This window comes from Gymnoscopelus microlampas (assembly GCF_963454915.1).
Source record: "Gymnoscopelus microlampas genome assembly, chromosome: 21".
Lineage (NCBI taxonomy): Eukaryota > Metazoa > Chordata > Actinopteri > Myctophiformes > Myctophidae > Gymnoscopelus > Gymnoscopelus microlampas.
Window position 1 is genome coordinate 36,909,798 of NC_139958.1, and position 20,070 is coordinate 36,929,867.

The 20,070-nt window shown below is 42.7% G+C and overlaps 1 protein-coding gene across 1 annotated transcript in view; it reads right to left on the reverse strand.

Moving 5' to 3' along the window:
• The window catches only part of npr2 (natriuretic peptide receptor 2), a 102,873-nt gene that overhangs the window by 72,202 nt on the left and 10,601 nt on the right, over positions 1-20,070 (reverse strand). The window contains exons 2-5 of the mRNA XM_084047342.1: positions 16,632-16,813; positions 9,708-9,821; positions 8,114-8,249; positions 4,344-4,438 (exon numbers count right to left, since the gene is read on the reverse strand). Coding sequence (XP_083903468.1) covers positions 4,344-4,438; positions 8,114-8,249; positions 9,708-9,821; positions 16,632-16,813 — 527 coding nt within the window. The remainder of the gene's footprint in view (positions 1-4,343; positions 4,439-8,113; positions 8,250-9,707; positions 9,822-16,631; positions 16,814-20,070) is intronic.

Sequence of the window (20,070 nt, forward strand, 5' to 3'; positions counted from 1 at the left end):
ATTGAAGGAGGCAAGAGCTCGGCCCTGGCCTCCTTAGGCTGGTGAGGGGAGTGTAGCGCCCAGGATCACTTAGAAAATTGTCACCGGGTGAAAAATAAGGGTTACAAAATTGCGGGATAAAAAATTGGAGAAAAAATAAATCTACAAGCTCATAATGCGTTGTAGATCGGCTGTTGTGTGAGCTTGTAGATCGCTACTTTTGTGGCGAAGTAGGGCATTCGTTTAAGGAACAAATAGGAAATCTGGAGATACGAGGTCTCTGCCCCGACAACAACGCTATGCTGAGAGGAATCTCGAGGAAATGCTTGTTACCGTAATTACAAAAGTGGAGGCATATGGAATGAATTAGTCTACTGCAGGGAAAGGCATCGTTCTTCTTGGTCATTATTAATATTTCCCATCACACAGTTTATCCAGAGAGACAAAAAAAAAAGAATCATAAAATGTTTATACTCTAAATCAACCGCATGGCAAAAGAGACGCATAACCACAAAAGGTGTGTGCGTGCATGCGTGCGTGCAAGTGGTGTTGATGCAGATGCAGACAAACAATGTAAACACTGTTTTGATTTGCGATTACACTGCTTGAGAGAAAAGAAAAGTGTCTCTCATCAGCTATTCAGGATGTATTATAAAAGTGAGAATCTGGCCCAGACCGCTGGCGCGCGTTGCAGGTTCGAGTTCCGATCCCGACGGCCTTTGCTGCCACTCCCCATCTCTTTCTCCCCATATCCTGTCAGTCTTTTTACTTAAAAACTAGCATTTTACCTGAGCTGGCCATTCATTGTACCACATAAAGCAGTCCTGTGTAGCCATGGCGATCAGATATCTACTGATATATCTGAGGACTTTTAAGTTCAATGAATTGGCTAAAACAAAAACAAAAAACAATGGCTTCACAGAAAGGATTTAGGTGATATGGTGATATATCACCTAGTGATATGGTATCAGGATTGGTTTTCAAAGCAGCTCAGTTCATACAGTTCATGTAGGTTTGTCGGCGCTGGTTTTCGCTGTTCACATTGAATTTAGATTCCCCCCAGACACGAATCAGGGACCTCTGCTCTTCTGGCCATGCGAGACTACACGGAGCAGACACTTTTCAAATGCCTCATTTGCTTAATAACGCGGTCTATCACCAAGGAAATGCAACTCAGCTCATTTCAACCGCCGCGCAATAAATCCTCACGCCGCACGACAATCTGGGATCCCTTAAAGATCCGCTCGGTGTCGTATGCAGTGCGGTTGAGCTCTCACTCCGACTGCCAATATCCTTTCGTTGGGTAATAAGCGCCGCCGCAAGGCTAATTCTTCATCAATACGCGAGGATTGAGGATGTCTTCATCGACAGCTCTGTTGACACGGTCGTACACAGATCATATGTAAATTGACCACCGCGGCGCAGCCAGACAGATTGGAGGTTTCCGCCCACCGAGACGTCTGGTGACATCTAAATTCTAGGCGGGGCGGCGGCCCGTGAGGATATTCCAAGTGGGCCCCCCAGATAATTGGCAAAACACAACGTTTGTAATGCTAATTTCACATTCATATTTAAACCCATTTATAGACCTGAGGCCGATTTAAAAAAAAAACGCCTTCTAATTCCTGACCTAAGTTTTCTGAAAAACTTCAAATATTTATTAAAAAAAAACAGTTCATGTAGGCACGGAAGGCAGGAGGTTTTTATGCTACGTTCACTCCCTGGACCCCCCCCCCCCCCCATTCATTCACTAACAAGCTAATTCATTCGTACTCCCACAAGTCGGTATACGTTCAACCTCACGTCATTCTTATTCGCTGCAAGCCAACTCACTCGCCCCCTCATTCCCACAGTGCATCTCTGGCGGTTCATTTAAGCAGCCTCTGTTCAACCGTTTCCATTCTACGTGCTTCGCTGTCTCAGCTGGTTGTACAGCTGTTGGTTTTCAAATTCCCACCACCTCCCCGGCCTCCTCCCTGTGGCATTTAGTTCATATTGTTACAGGTTGATTCTGTGTATTGTACCGTGGTTCTATGGATTGTACTATGACTATGTTGTAGTTTAATTATGCATTGAAGGTTCAATGTTATGTTCATGTAAAACTGTATTTTATGCTCTGCTCTGGGGGGTTTGTGATTTCAGATCTGTTGTCCTGCTTGCGCAGGTAATCTGTAATATCACATGAGCAGAGTCACAGCGCCAAATCTGAATGCAATATCATTGCCGTAAATGGTTACTACTGCAGTAAATGGTTATATGTGCAATACATGGTAAATGGTTAATCAATGGTATTGGTTATTACTGAGCTGAAGTGTCTAAAGAATTACAAAAACCCCAAAAGGGGTTCCCAGCTTGAAAGGTATATAGTTACGTAATCGGGTTCCAGTTCTAAATGGGTTAAAAAAAATAATTTAAAAAAAATGTCATGGAATGTTTACTTTAAAACCTTGAAAGAATGAGTTCTCATTGTGATATATAGATAAATAGGAACTAAAAAAATATACTACTTCAGTTCCATTGATCCAAAGCCGGGAACACAATCGATTGAATGATCATTAAAATAAACATAGTCTCACCCATCATCAGACCACTTTACACGGCAGCCGTGGGCCGTGAACACTTTGGAGAAACCACCGATGTACGAGCTAAAGACCGGGTGGAAACAATCGAGACATATTAAAAAACAATAAGAGCATCTCAGAACCAACGCAAAGAGTTTCGGGTGGTCCCTCACATTGATGTGGTATCAGGTTTGTTAGCTGAGGTTTTCTCTGCCGTTTGAGCCCCTACGTGAATGAACATTTTCCCCAGACGTATCGGTAAGCGGTGATCTACGGTTGTCTGGCCATGTGAGACTATGTTCCAACAAGCAACACATGCATCAGGGCCAGTGGTTCCCAAACTTTTTTTAGCTCAAGACCCAAAACAGAAGTGAGAAGTTTGCCCCGGGATCTACAAGCTCACAACGTGACGCTTCGCGACGAGTTGCGAGCTTGCAGATCTGCTATTTTCACAACTCATTTTTTTTTGGGGGGGGGAATTATTTGATTTTAATTATGAAAAATGTTCATATTGTTTTAATTGATAGAAAGCTGTGATTTTTTTCCTAAGATTTAACTTTTTTTTTAATCTTTTGAAATAATATTTGTATTTTCTTTAAATGTAGAAATGTTTAAGTTTAAGTGGTCCACAAACCAAACACGGGTCCTGCCCCACTGTTTGGGAACCCCAATGCAAGCCATAGGCCTGTGTATGAATCAGCGTTTCACATGGAGTGGTTCATGCTGTACTGGGGCGAATGCATAGCTGACCTGCTAGCCTTCCTTTTCCACCAGAGATCATTGAACTAGAAAATAATGTCGATGGTATTATGTCAGTGGTTCTCAACCTTTTCTGGAAGTGTTAAGTGGTCAGATGGGTGGGTCACGTGCATTTTCAGAGCATGCTTATCGTAATGACCAATCCTTCGATTGTGTTCTGGCTTGGATCAAGCAGTATACTTTGAGTTCCAATTCATCGTATCACAATGAAAATCAATTTTTCATGTAAAAATACCATGATATTTTAAGTCATTATTTGTTTTATATCAAAGGTAGGGTAAGTGATATTTTTTGGTTAAAACAAAAGTTGTTTTGTTAAAAGGTTATATTTTGATAGTAATCATTGCTATAGAGTGTTTGTTCAGTAACAGGGGTCTCCCTGTCTCTCCAGCTCTTTAATAAACAGAAAATACATTTTCAGGTAGGTGACAAATCTCAGCCAATCAGGAGAGAGTACCCATTTATCAGCTTCCTTTTTACAGTGTTCCAGTTCCAATTGCTCATTTCTTAGTGTCATCACTTCCAATTTCACTTGTTTAATCTATATCCTGACTGAGTTCTCTATCCTGATTGGATAAAATTGGTATCCCGACCTGAAAACGCATTTTCTGTTTAAGAAAGAGGTGGAGAGACATGGGGACTCCTGTTACTGAACAAACACTCTATAGCAATGAGTACTATCAGAATATAGAGCTATTTAACAATTATTTTAACCAGAGAAAATCACTTACCCTACCTTTAATGTTATATTATCATAAAGATCTTAGTGCTCTGTCAATTACTTGGGGGCCCACTTGCAATATGCTCATGGCCCACAGGTTGTGGATTGCTGGTGTACATTCTTATTGACAAAATCTGCAAATGTTTTCATCTGCCAACTGTGACTTCAAATGAGCACAACAGGAGAACCAACTACAATATATTCACCAATGTTGGAAGCGACCAGCAGCATGAAGCGAAACATTAGAAAGAGTACAGAGAAAGAGTAGAAAAGGTAATAGACTAGTCACGGTAAAGTGCGTGAGGCTTAATATGTTCACCTACCCCATACTCTCCTGTCTGGTGGTCGGTCATTGCCCATACGTTGATGTCTATGTCCCTGGCATTCTTGTGGTCCGTTGTAACGAGGCCTGTAACTCCTAAACACATAGACAACATTTGTGTTATGGGTGTTCCATTAACCTACTGTACTGTACACACAAAAGAAACACACAATATTGGTGTAACCTGAAGGAACAAACTAAGGTAACGAAGAAGAACTTTTTAATTTCAAGGACCCCCACCACTCTCAGAGCAGAGGCAACATTTCATACAAAACTAGTGGGTGGCAAAAAAGTGACAACTTAAGCCTGATTTTAAAAAAACTAGAGGTTACGTTGCACCGCATATCCGACTGATATGGGCATACATGGAGATCTACAAGTATTGCGCAGTACTTGTAGATCTGCTTGTAGATCTGCTATTGGCTATTTCTTTGAAAAATAAAAAACGTTTTATTTTATTTTCGCCTGTAATGACATGCCAAAAATAGGGAGGCCAGTTTTAAAGTTATTAACGAATGTATGTTTGCAGAATGAAAACTGACTATAAGTGTCGATCTAAAGTCACGATGCGTCGCGATCGACTATTTTCAAATGGCCGAAATGTATATAGGGCTGAAGTGGTTAGTGTGTTTTGTAATAATAATCAAAATCTACAAAGTAACTAAAGTTTTCAATTAATTGTAGTGGAGTAAAAAGTACAATATTTGCCTCTGACATGTAGTGGAGTAGAAGCAAAAGTATTGGAAATGGGAAATAGTCAAGTAAAGTACAAAAACCTAAAAATGTTACTTAAGTACAGTACTTGAGTACATGTACTTAGTTACTTTACACCACTGTACCCAGACCCATTGAGAGAGAGAGAGATAGAGAGTTACGACACTATTTGAGCCCACCACTACGCGATCACTCGGTTCACGCATGGCGCGTGCTTCATCAACACCCAGAGCATTCACTGTTTACAACTGGAACTACTGGTCGCCCACATGGCAACTACATTACTTCCACATTCTTCTTGTTCTCGTTTTGAACTCTGAGCACACCTACACACATTCCAAATCAACCATAAGTTGGTTTCAGGAAATAAATCATTGAACGCGGAATATTACACGAATATTCTTTGTTTACAAAAGAAGTCTATGGGACTGCCGTGACTTTCTCTCTCAGTAGCTCTGGCGGAGAATGCAGCTATCTACCCAAATAGCCCCCCAATAAACACAGAAGGCTTCCAAATGGCCCCTTACAGGTGTGTAACTCTGAGAGTGTACAAATGGAACCGGGTCCATTTGGTTCCATTTGTACACTCTCAGAGTTATGGGGCTTGTGGAAACCACTGTGCTAGACTAAGGCCTTGGCTACACGTACATGGATCTTTTACTAAACGGATATTTTAGTCCTCCGTTTTTAAAAAGAATCCCTGGCCACATGACAAAGATAAACAAAAATCCCTGTCCACACGTAGACGCAGAAACGCATCGATCAGCTGCATGTTTCAATTTTATATCAGATTTTATATTTACATTTATTTTATAATTATATATATGAGGGGCAAAATACAAATACATTTGTAATCACATGTTAAGGCCCAATACTGCAATAGCTGCAATATTTTAATAGCATACGTGAACAGCATACGTGAACATAAACGAAAACAACATTATTAGGGCGCAGCTGCCTGCAGCGCAAACAGTAGCCATGGTTCACATGACGCTGTCGAGTCTCTGGTTTATAGTGGTGTTCGTTTTTTTTTTTTTACATTGCCAACTCTCACATGTACATAAACGTTCAGATTTCAAATATAAAGTGCTTACCCCTGAGCCACGGATGTTACAAGGCAATCCGGACCGTGATAAGTACCCGTATCTCCCGTATTGTTCAATAAAGAGCATTTTAATCCCATCGCCAGCCATTTTCTTTTTCTGTTCTTTTATTTTGGTAATGTATCAGAGTGCAATACACCTTCCAACCATTGGTGTCGCATGGTTGAAAGCATCGGAGAAAATTTGGAGAAAATGGCCGACGATCGGATTAAAATGCTTTTTATTGAACAATACGGGAGATACGGGTACTTATCGCGGTCCGGATCGCCTTGTAACGTCCATGGCTCAGGAATAAGCACTTTATATTTGAAATCTGAACGTTTATGTACATGTGAGAGTTGGCAATGTAAAAACATCAAACACCACTATAAAGCAGGGACTCTCGGCACCGGGGCGATTGTGTTTTAGGACGACAGACCCCACATTCAATCTGTGTGCGCGCCGTGTGTTCTACTTGGCGCAGAGAAAGAGGGTTTTCGTCACACAGTGAATGAGCTACTTTCCCCACCACTGTCTTATTATTAAGTATGACATTATTTAGCCATAAATGAGCGTGCCTTGTTTCATAGACTGTAAGTGTTGCTCTCTCTCTCTCTCTTCATTTATTATTATAATGACCATGAGCGGTCCGGTGTTTATGTATTATTTATTGTATTATTTATTATTTTAATGACCATGTGCGAATGCGCGATGACGTCATCGTTTCTCAAAATCTCCGGATTACATGTCCACACAGATCCACTGAAACGCATGTTTTGGAAAACCTTCACTTATTTATCCGTTTACAAAAATATCCGTTTTAGCGGCCAAAAACACCGTTTGCGTGTGGCTGAAAGGCCCAAACGCACACAAAAATGTGCGTTTAGAAAAAGATCAATGTACGTGTAGCCAAGGCCTAAATGGCACAGAGCCTTCATTAGTATCATTGGTAACACCTGTGAAAGGAGCTCGCCTGTGTCAACACAGGTCACAGGCTGCACGGCGGGAGATGGGGCAGAGCACATAGCATTTCTAAAGAAGGTTTTACATGAGGAAGAATAGAACCCGCTCATATATGCTCCAATCAGACGTTTGTTGTTGTTGTTGTTGTTGTCGTCAGGTCAAAATGTTTGAGCTGACAAAGAGCCCAGGCTCTCTACATGTTGTCATTAAAATGCATTGAAGCATGAGAGTGCGCTGGTTCTGTTCTCCTTAAGACCTGAGGCCCATTCTACAAAATGTCTTCTAAATCCTAACAGTTTTTGGAGTTTTTTTTGTTGTTCTCAAACCTTTTCCCCCAAAATGATGTATGATGTATTTGGCCACAGACCCCCATCTCAAAATATGTTGTTCCAGGGACCCCCAGAAGCAAAGATTTGAGTTACAAATGTTGGCTTTAAAAAATATATATATATATTCAAAGATTTGCACAAATTCTCACAAGTTTTCAAAAATAGCAGATCTACAAGCTCGTAGCGCGGCACTCGGTGCCGCGCTATGAGCTTGTAGATCTGCTATTTTTGAATAACCAAAGAAATCTAAAATGACACGGACGCGTTCGCGTTCGCGGTTAAAACGAGAATGCCTTAACACAGCATCCCCGACATGGTGATGTGCGGAGTTGCGCGCATCCAGCTATCAGTCACACAAAGTCTAAGTCTCCCGCATTGGGGAAAAAGTGAAAATAGCAGATCTACCAGACCCTGTGATGCTTGTAGATTGCCTTTTTCCGGTGTATGATGATGTATAATTCAGGCTTAACCACATGAACCTTAGTGTCCCGATTCTAGGCATGTCATAATAGCCAAACATTCGGCAAAAATAACAGGTTCACACAAAGCTTGATGATCAGCAAATTTCCGCGAAGAGATTTGGTGTAGAGGGGGGGGGAAGGAGGGGACCAAGTGTGGACCCCTGGGGGACCCCAGTCAATGAAGTACAAGGTTTTTAAGGTTCCAACAAAGGGCTTACTTACCCCAGAATCTCTGGTTCTGCATCCTAGTTGTGATGTTGATGCCATCATTCTGGGCACCACCCTCGGCTAATGTCTCCTCCAGCGCCTTGGCATACATCACGAATCCATCATAGAAGCTGCCAGCAATGTAATCCATCTGAAAGGAGGGATGGCAGACGCATATATACAATTTACAACTACAATTTAACCCATTAAGACCGGGAACGCATCTGTGTGTAACCACTTGAACCATAATATTTCATACTTTGCCGACTCAAAAATATGTTTTAATCGTGAAAATGTGTGCAAATCTTTGAATAAATATATTTTTAAAGCGAAGATTTTTAACTCAAATCTTTGCTTCTGGGGGTCCCTGGAACAACATGTTTTGAGATGGGGGTCCGCGGCCAAATACATATCATTTGGGGTGGTCATTGACATGAAATAGTCTGAGAACCACTGATATAGCAACATATATTTTTTCTCTTTTTTCAGAAAACTGTGATTTAGAAGACATTTTGTAGAATCGCCCCAGGTCTTAATGGGTTAAGCCTTTAGCAGACGCTTCTTATCCAGAGTGACTTACAAAACACAAGGTAAATAATCACATTAAAAGAATGCAGAGAGAACAGTGTAGTGCCTCAAAGAAACTAGGATACCAGGTAAACAACATCTGTCTGAGCAACATGCCATCTAAAACAATAGGCTAAATTTAGGATATTAAAACTTTCTTTTTGCTATTCATTTCTTCTCATCCCGCCCACTTTAAAAATCCTGAATATTATATAATAATAATATACTGAAAGATGGGGTGTACATCATGATGTCAGTAGTCTATGACAGTGGTTCTCAACCTTTTCAGACCCCGACCCCCCAAAATAATCATATTTGAAATGGGGACCCCCCACCCTGACAAGCACTTGAAATTGTAGGAGTTGAGGCATTACATTTAGTTTATATCCACAGATATATAGATCTATATAAGCTCACAACGCCTCGCGTTTTGAGGCCTGACCCACAGGTTGAGAACCACTGGTCTATGACGTATCTATGACGTATGACTCCAGATTTGGACAAGGGTTTCAGCCCAGATCACAGCCCCATTGACTTCTACCGTATTATAAAATTCAAGTTAAATATTGTTGTCGGGCAGAAACCTCTTATCTCCATATTTCAACTTTCTGTGTTGTTTTCGTAAATTAATACCCTACTTGGTTCGCGCCGCGTTTCGAGCTTATAGATCTGCTACTTTTGCTATTTTTGAATTTGAATCCCGAAAAGTAACAGTTTTGGACATATGAGGTTTCCAACCGACAGAGACGATATCTAAAAAGGTATAAAACTATGTTGTGAAACAAAATTAGAGGAGGTACATCTGTGGCCTACTGGCGGCATGCATCCAAAGTTTGGCGCTGATCGCTCCAGTGGTTTGTGAGATTAGCACCGGACACAGATACAGACAGACAGACAGACAGACAGACACTCTCTCACTCTCGTACACTCACACCGTCATTTCTTGAATTATTTCCAGAAAAATAACTCTTCAAATAAACGCTGCAGTTGTGTAGCAATGTAGAATATATAGTAAGATCAAAGGTCCAACCACAGTACTTACCAATGAGGGCTCCAAAGTCACACCAAAGTCCCTCAGTGCCCTGGCATGGAGTTCCTTTTGGAAGTCTTTGTACTCTGGATTATCGGGCGGTCGGTATGTTATAACGAACACAGACTGGGAGAGAAAGAGAAGAGACACAACATGAAGCTTTTCTTTAAATGTCACACACTACTAGTCCCATAGCTGGAGAAGCCTGTGGGCAAAAAATCTGCAGCTTCAATTTGGGAAAAGTGAAGAATCCGTTTTGTCAGTCCCTGCATATACACACTCATGTGTAATTTCTGTCGATTGATCATCCCGCAAATGAGAGACATGCATGAGAACAGACTTTGCATCCAGAAAGTACATCCATTCACAGAATGAATGAGAATGGATGTGACAATGGATTGGATTGAAAAATCCCTCTCGTCAGTCCCTGCATATGCCAATGGTCAATAGGCTCTATGCACAGCAGCCATATTGGAAAGAAATTGGGCCTCTTCTGACTTCCTTCACAGGTGTTACCAATGATACTAATGAAGGCTCTGTTCCATTCTGGTCAAACAGAGTCAGGGTGCTGATGTTGTGCATGTTGGCTCACTAGAAATGCTAGTGGGTCTCAAAGTGTGGTCCAGGGACCCTCATGGTTCCTTGAGAGGGTGTAACTCTGTGAGTGTACAAATGGAACCAAATGGACCCTCCCGGGTCCATTTGGTTCCATTTGTACACTCTCAGAGTTATGGGGGTCCTTGAAATTAAAAAGTTTGAGAACCACTGTGCTACACTAAATGGAACAGAGCCTTCATTAGAATCATTGGTAACACCTGTGAAGGAAGCAAGGAAGGGGCCCAATTTCTGTCCAATATGGCTGCTGTGCATAGTGGACTGAAGACAGATAGACAGACAGATGGACAGACTGACAAGCGGAATCTTCTCTACTTAATAGTAGGACAGTAGGACTATTCATGGAGATGACAAAATCCCAAACGGCAAGAGTCCCCATTGTGTTGCTAACTGTGTGCTCAGGCCTCTACATAAGCTTGTAGAACAGATAGCATTGCTATTTTCATATGAAGAACTATATACAGGGCTTAAGTGGTTAAGAAAAAGTCCTCTCTCTCTCGTTTTTTTCCCTTCTTTTTTCTACAAATTGAACCCTGGCTGTACAGCATACAGCTGCTTCTCAGAGGTCAAATGAGTTTTAAAGGGCCGAAACCCGGCTGATCCGGTGCATCTCAGGAGCAAACACATAGAAGTGAATAAAGAAGGCGCTGGAGCAACTCGGATGATTGGAGCCTTTTTACTTTAATAGCAGGGTGCAAAGCACAGAAAAAAACAACAACATTTCAACGTCAGATCACATCTTCGTCAGGTCATCATGACGTGACGTTTTATCTATTCCAAAAAAAAAATAGATACAAGACACACGTTTTTATTTTTTTTAAATAACACTTTAGAGAACCAACCACAAACTTCCACAACCAATCATGGCTCTGATTCTGAAGGAAGCTTATTGCTGTAATAAAACATGTCGCGGCTTGCAGACAAATTAACATGCTGCACAATAGCCAAGAGAAGAGTCTCCTAACCGAGGTTAGAAGGAGTTCACTCACAGACAAACCCTCATTAGAGCTTTCATCGCTGTGTGTTTTGTTGGTGGTGTTGAAAGCCTGGTGTTGGCTTCAAAACAGCAAAAGAAATATTTTGAATTTAAGTGAAATACTTTAAAAAGTATCAAATATGTGGGGGGGGGGGGGGGGTGGAGGTACTTCTGTGGTCTACTGGCAGAGTGGGCACACAAGGTTTGTCGCTGATCAGTTTGCGAGATTAACTCTGGACACACACACACACACACACACACACACACGGACGGACACAAACGGAATGAAATCTAGCAACAGTCCATTTTGAGCTATAGCTGACTGATATTAATTAATATCATTGTACAGTACATTTTGTACCATTGTTTGGCCTAAATTCTTTGTAAGATTAATTGGTGGTGAGCTTGTCAATGCCTTTACCCTGCGTCATAATTGGAAGCAGGCAGGGATTACACGTCTAAACACTGCTATGTGGCACCAGTAACAGACATCTTTCACAGTGGATAATATTCAATTCTCTGTCTTGTCCATTATGGACAGGCTCATAACTCAACCAGTTTCTGCATGAATCATGTGAGTAACGCTTAACCACTTAAGCCCCTATATACGTCATATGGCAAATAGCCGATCTACAAGCTCACAACTCGTCGCATCACGCCGTGTTGTGCTGGTATGTGATTGTAAAGGACCAGAGTTGGTCGGCAAGAGAGACACCAGGACACCTGTGTAGTTTCTTTAAAAATTACTTTTTTTCTTCTCCCCCCCCCCCCCCCCCATGAAAACATGACAATGACTAATTCTACGCCCCAAATAAATTAGGACTGAACTTGACATCTGACAAGACTGAGCTAACCTAAATGAGACATGAGGGGAACATAAATAGTGGGTGATCAAACCACTCTTGACACAGAGGGCAAGACAAAAAATAACATTTATACAGACTGCAACATAATTCACTACAGCACTAACTCATATTAAATAAAGAAATGACATACAACTGAAATGACAAAATACATTTCTTCACAATTGTAGTAATACAATCACACACACACACACACACACACACACACACACACACACACACACACACACACACACACACACACACACACACACACACACACACACACACACACACACACACACACAGTCTCACAGACGGCTAGCCAATTGCAGAGCCAGGCAATAAAAAGGAAAATGTAAGACTATCGTTAGTGCCTGAATTGGGAGTGGAAATTTCAGCCTAATGGTGGCACTAGAGGAAAGGCCATGGGAGTCACCAAAATCACTATAGGGTCATCCTCTGAGGATCATGAAGGTATATAGCAAGTTCCACGGCAATCCAACCAGAAGCGTCACCATCCTTAGAGCCCCGCGTCACCATCCTTAGAGCCCCGCAGCTCATGTTGCTAAAAAAGCATCAGTCCATTTAGACAGAGATAGGAATAATCAATTAATTATGTCATTAACAAAGCCATTCCACGTCAAACTGCTGTGCATACTTGGCAGGTTAACCGAGTGCTGTGCGGCGCTGGTGACGATTTAAACTCCACATCTGTGCAGCTCACTCGTTTATTTCTCAGCCCACTGGTTTGCAGGACTTAGTGGCTTCCCCATAAAAAGGCATCCTCTCGCTTATTAACATCGTGCAAGAATTAGACTCCTTCGCATGGTTGACAGGCAAGAAACATGTTCTCTTAAAGAGATTACTGCCTGCCGTGCCCAGTAGGAAAAAGTATTAACTTCATGAAGACACTCAGCTGAGTGCTAGTTTGAGATACGCCTGGTTCTTCTGACTAGACCTATATACTTCGTTGACCGGAGTCCCCCAGGTGTCTGTACCAGTAAGACTCCCTAATCGGGAGATAAGCGACCGTAGGTCACATGTATACAGAAGAGGGCTGTAACGGCGATTGGTTCCTAGTTGTGTGGGCAATGGATAGTTTTGTTTGGCAAAGGTGTGCAGGCAACAGCTGTTGGTGTGTGTGTGTGTGGTGTGGGAGAGAGAGTGTGTTTATAGGGGAAAGGAGGGATTGTTTGTGGGGGGCAAGCCCCCGAGTTACGGCATTTTATGTGAGCTGCAGTGGCAGGGGGTCCTCCACTGGGGGCGCCACCACTTTTGCATCCGTTCTGGAGCACCAGGAGTGGGTGGTCCCCGGGAATGCCCCGTGAGCAGCCCCGTTGGGGTGGTCATTTGGTAATTTGTCCACATGTGCTCATTTTTTACACTTGGGGGTCCCCGAGGCAGCTGGGGGTCCCTGGAGCTCCGGGGGTCCTTGGAGGGTGTAGTTTGGCAGGTAAGGAGTGTGTGTGCAAAATGTGGCATGGATCGGGGCAATGGGTGCGGAGATATGAGCAGGGCAAAAGTGTGACGTGTGTGACGGAGTGACGGAGTGACGGACGGACACCTGGAGCAGCTTTCTGTAGTAAGTGCGACCTACGGTCGCAACTAGATCCCATCCTACGATCTACACGGTCGGCTATTTTCGCCCCCAGAATAGGGACAGTCACTAGGGATGATGTAGTTCAAATCTTTACCCTCTTGCACTTTTGCCATTTCTATCAGTGTTTTTTTTTTGTTTTTTTTTTATCAAAACATACTTTGAACTTGAAACACTGTTTATTTTTTGGATATCGTTCGCAGAAGAAAACTACAGCAGAGTTGGAGGCTTTTCAGTAACCATAGACCAGTCGAGTCGGCTTGTTTGATATGGGGTCAGAGAACGGAAACGGTCTCGGGCTGAGTGGTCGATGCTTGACTTGTGGCAAAAAATATGCCAAATAGTCCTCAAAATAGCCTTCTTACCGAGTTATTCAATCACATACATAGACCCTGCTTTCTTCAGACTGTAAATTAAGTCTTTTCAGCGAAGATCCGCCATCTTTCTATATCCGGTCCGAAAAATTTACCCGGAAATGAATGCTATTGGTTGGGACCAGAGCGGGGGTGGGAATTAATGCTATTGGTTGTGTAGCATGTCAATCAAAATCATCACCCTACAGCATACCCTACTTTATCCTCAATAAATGGGACCATCATTTACCAAAACGCATATCATGGTGTTTGAAAGAAGACTTAAACTAGCGACTGGAAGCTTACAGTATTTATGACAATGTTTATTAAGGTAATAAAATCAAGTGTAAAGTTCGGCAAAAACCTAGCCTAATTGCTTCTGACACCAGCAGGGGTGAAACAGCGAGACTACAGGCCATTCATATGAACTGTCACTTCCTACAGTATATAGCCTCAATTCACAAGCCGGATGGTAGCCCCTTGATCACTGTGATGGCTACATGTGATGGCCACACCAGCAGACACACAGAGTAAAACGTGGTGGACACAATTTAGTTTATATTTATTTTCATACTATATACATGAAGGACTACACACAACCGGTTAAAGGACATACTGTTTATAGGCTCTATGCACAGCAGCCGTATTATCACTTCCTTCACAGGTGTTACCAATGATACTAATGAAGGCTCTGTTACATTTAGTCTAGCACAGTGGTTTCCACGACCCCCATAACTCTGAGAGTGTACAAATGGAACCAAACGGACCCGTAACTCTCAGAGTTACACACCCGCAAGGGGCCATTTGGAAGCCCATGAGGGTCCCTGGACGGCTGGACCCCAACTTTAGACCCACTGGTGTAGCAGAGTGTTTCCAGTGAACCAACATGCACAATATCAGCACCCTGACTCTGTTTGATCAAGAACAGAGCCTTCATTAGTATCACTGGCAACACCTGTGAATGTCTTCCCAATATGGCTGCTGTGCATAGAGCCTATTGCAGGTTTGATGATAAAGTTACTGACTGGAGTCTGGAGTGTACAGTACATCCATTAAGTTATTTTGTTAGGGTGAAGTTGTTTTACCGCGAGTCATTTAATTTGTATTTAAGTTTATTTGTTTTTTGTTGAGTTATCAGTTCGGATGAGTGCTGGAGTTTAGATGGCTGGCCAAAGAAAGGACCAGCTGCTTCACATGTGCTTATAAGGAGCTGATTGAGTAATTGGACTGCACCATGTCCCCTGTGCATATGGGGAGGGACAGGGGTTTAATATGAGTTTGAATGTATTACTACAATTGTGAAGAAATGTATTTTGTCATTTCAGTTGTATGTCATTTCTTTATTTAATATGAGTTAGTGCTGTAGTGAATTATGTTGCTGTTATGTCTGTTTAAATGTTATTTTTTGTCTTGCCCTCTGTGTCAAGAGTGGTTTGATCACCCACTATATATGTTCCCCTCATGTCTCATTTAGGTTAGCTCAGTCTTGGGGCGTAGAATTAGTCATTGTCATGTTTTCATGGGGGGGAAAAAAGAAGAAAAAAAGTATTTTTTAAAGAAACTACACAGGTGTCCTGGTGTCTCTCTTGCCGACCAACTCTGGTCCTTTACAATCACATACCAGCACAACACGGCGTGATGCGACGAGTTGTGAGCTTGTAGATCGGCTATTCGTCATATGACGTATATAGGGGCTTAAGTGTTTAAGCGTTACTCACATGATTCATGCAGGAACTGGTTGAGTTATGAGCCTGTCCATAATGGACAAGACAGAGAATTGAATATTATCCACTGTGAAAGATGTCTGTTACTGGTGCCACATAGCAGTTTTTAGACGTGTAATCCCTGCCTGCTTCCAATTATGACGCAGGGTAAAGGCATTGACAAGCTCACCACCAATTAATCTTACAAAGAATTTAGGCCAAACAATGGTACAAAATGTACTGTACAATGATATTAATCAGCTATAGCTCAAAATGGACTGTTGCTAGATTTCATTCCGTTTGTGTCCGTCCGTGTGTGTGTGTGTGTGTGTGTGTGTGTGTGTGTGTGTGTGTGTGTGTGTGTGTGTGTGTGTGTGTGTGTGTGTGTGTGTGTGTGTGTGTGTGTGTGTGTGTGTGGAGGTATTACTATACATAAGGTCCAAGCATGGCCAAAAATGGAGAAAAGGCCTTTATCTAGTGAGCTCCTTGCAAGAAAAATGCAGTTTTCATGGCTAACAGAGATTTCTAGAGTTACGGTTACCATTAGGGAAAGATTCAGGTTGGGGTCACGGTTAGGATGAGGCATCTAAGGGCTAGCTTAAGGGTTAGGTGCTAGTAGGTTAGGTTTAGGGTTCGACATGGCAAGAAAAAAGGTAAGAAATGTCATTTTTAATTGAAGATTTACGGTTTCTGTCCTCACAAGCATAGAAATATCAACGTGTGTGTGTGTGTGTGTGTGTGTGTGTGTGTGTGTGTGTGTGTGTGTGTGTGTGTGTGTGTGTGTGTGTGTGTGTGTGTGTGTGTGTGCGCGCGTGCCTGCATGTTATGTGCAGCCAGCATACCGTACCTTGAAGACCTTGATGGGGTCAGTCCACTCGGGGTCATTATTTTGCCACGGTTTTCGCTCCGTCAGGCTCTCGGCGAACACATCCAGATAGAAGATGGCGTAGTTCTCCGGGTCGGGCACCTCGTTCTGGAACAGCTTCATGATGCTCAGGAACGTGTCGAGAGGCCCACAGATGTACACAACTGTGGAGAGACAAAGCGGGAATGGAATGAATTAGCTGCATTGTGAAACATGAAGGAGAATTGTCAGTCTTTAACTAGCCACTTGTCTAAGTGTGAATACATCTTAAATCACTTGGGAAAAAGTTCACCCCTCCTGAACCCTCCAGTACAAATGAATTAGTCTGCAAAGAACAAAAATGTCTTCAGCCGTGATGTGAATATTAGTTGGTTTGAATCTAGCAGAATGATGGTTATCTTGTCATTTAAGAAAGTGAAGTGATTTCCCGATCCTTCTCAGATTTCTGGTGTAGATTTAAGAAAAGATCTTAGTTGTGAGAAGAACACTACATTAATGGACTTTATTGACAATTCATTTGTCTATGATATGATCATAAGTTAGAGTGCCTGCCTGGTGGTTCAGACAGCATGAATACAAAACAGGTGCCATTTGAAGGAAAGGTACTTTGTATCCATTGTGTAAAATATTTGTGCCAGTATCTTTGCCCAAACTAAACAGAGACTAAAACTAACGTTGTCTAAAGACGCGTAGACTGCCCTAGCGTGTCTAGGCATAGAGGGGGCGGGTTCAAAATCTCTGGAGAAAAATTCCGTCGGATCCCATTGGTTCATCAATCTGTCCGTCAGCCCCCGCCCCGCCCCGTGCTCCTCCTCCTCCCCAATGTGTAGCATTAGAGCCCTGACGTCACAACATTTGGAGCGACACCCACTGCACTCTGGTTGGTTGGCAGAGCCGCAGGAAGGGTGGTGCGAACGGTGCGGCCGCACCGGGCCCCGCGCTGCGGGGGGCCTCGCAAAAAAACGGGAACATTTTTTTTTTAACATGACACCCAACATGACACCCAACTTAATGTTTTGAGGGCAAAAATAACCGCAAATAACCACCCAAAACTCGGATATATCCAACAGAAACCGCAAAAAAATCGCGCGCGCGCGCTTCGCGCGCGCGCGGGTACTCCACGCATGCACGCGCGCTGTGCGCGCGTGCGTGCTCGCTAACTCCGCACCGGGCCCCGCATTTCTCCCAGACGGCTCTGTTGGTTGGGGGAAATGAAACACCTTCCTATTCCGTGAACGTCAACAGGCTGGTCCAGGCTCTTATTTTTGAGCAAAACTAAAAAAAATTAAAGCCTAGAGATCGAGGCTAAAAGACGCGTGACTGGGGGTCCTTGTAATTTAAAAAAAGATTGAGAACGCTGGTCTAACAGAATCCTCCCCATACTGCATTCATGCGGTCTACTGGGAGATCTCTCATGGCTGTTAGCCGGAGCGTTATTTCCATTCGCAGCATATGCCAGCGTGTTCTGGCTGCCAGCTCCAAGGCAGTCCGTCCCGCTTAGCAGACATTTCCGCAAGTGTTAAGAGTAGACCAAAAAAAAGATGGCACGGGACCACCGCTTAGACCCCGACAAACCTCATGTCTTCCCACATAGCTCAGTACGAGCCCGTGCCAAGTAGTCCTGCCGTCTCCTGGACGAGCGCCCAACATCAACGCATAACAACGCCAGGGGGGAGGAAAAAAAAGGTACTCTCATGTTGTAGAAATCATATGGATCTGCAGAGAGATGCTTTATTTCAGCGGCTCTCAAAGTTTTTCATGTCGAAGACACCCAAATGTACATTGTAATTGGTCGCGGACTCTCATCTGAAAAGATTGAGGGACCCCCCCATAAGATTTGTGCAAAGTTTTGATGATTTGCCCAGACGATTTGCTTATTGTGCACCATGTGTTTTCTCACTCAACAGTAAACAAACCAACATACAGTATAAGTGCATACAGGGTATCTGCACATTTCTAAAGTGACAATTTAAAGTGGCAGTTGTGAAAATAGCCGATCTACAAGCTCTACGATGATTTATCTGTGGGACCGAGTTGAGTTGCCTCAACCGCTGCAATTCCAAGAGCTTGTCAGGGTGGGGGGTTCCCTGTTCAAATATGATTCTTTTGTGGGGTCACCGCCTGAAAGGTTTGAAAACCCCTGCCCTACAGCATATTCTTCATTAACCAGAGTCCCGCAGGCGGACTATACTGTACTACTTTTTTCCTTCCACACCAAATCTCTTGTAGATCTGCTATTTTCGCCACGTTTGCCTATTAGGACCCTCAAATTGATATGTATTTGGCCACGGAAACCCATCTGAAAAGGTTTTGTGCCAGGGACCCCCTATAAGAGTTAAAAAAAAATCAAAATTATTGAAAATGTTTGAGATTTTTCTAGATTTTTCAAAAATAGCAGATGTACAAGCTCAGCGCGGCACAAAGTGACGCACCGTGTGAGCTTGTAGATCTGCTATTTTATAATAGCCAACATATAAATGGACAAAGTGGTTCAAATGATTGTGATGCTTGTGAGTGGTTGAAGCTCAGCGGCACCTTTTCTTTACTCCTGTATTACCTTGAGCAGAAATACTTCACAGATGTAAAAAAAAAAAAAAAAAAAAAAAGTGCCACTGAGCTTCAACCCCTCACATTTGTCAAAATAATGCGTCGCTCCTTCTGACCTTGTCTTGAGCATCAACCGAATCTACACAGCCCTTAAACACTAAGGTGTTAGCAATTTTAATTAAATTCTCAGTTACACAACCTAAGCTCTCTTCTTAAAGCTACAGTAACAGCATTATTTTTTAGCCTATAAAGCACATCAACAGAAATCACAAAATAAAGCAGTAATTATCAAAACACAATATTCAAACTTGGCTCCCAAGTCCCCGGAGAAACACGGCCTTAGCAAATTGTTATGTCAGCACAACAATGTAACCAAATCCAGGTCCCTGTGCATTTGTTGTGCTTGGGGATTAAACGGGTTCTGATTGTGACTCACTCTTTGATTTGACAAGCACCAGGTAACAAACACTGCAGGGCTCGCTCCATGCTTAATCACATGCACATTCATTAGCAACTAATTGCTCATCACCATATTTAAATTGAAAATGATGATGATTTATTTGTATCTTTTCTTCTTCCACAGATACAGCAAGGGAAACCAAATTAACCACTTGAACCCTAGCATCCCTATTCTGTGCATGTTAAGACCTGGCGAACATTCAGCGAAAAATAGGTGATTACAAGCTCACAATGCGTCGCAAAAGCGTGAGCTTGTAGACTGGCTATTTGCGGCAAAGAGATTTGGTGTAGGGGAGCAAGTATGAATCGACCCCTGGGGGACCATGATCAAGGGTTTAAGTGGATAGATTACCTTGTTTTTTCATACTATGTGGGCTCTGTGTCATGTTTGTTTTCAAAACGGAATCTCTTTCAA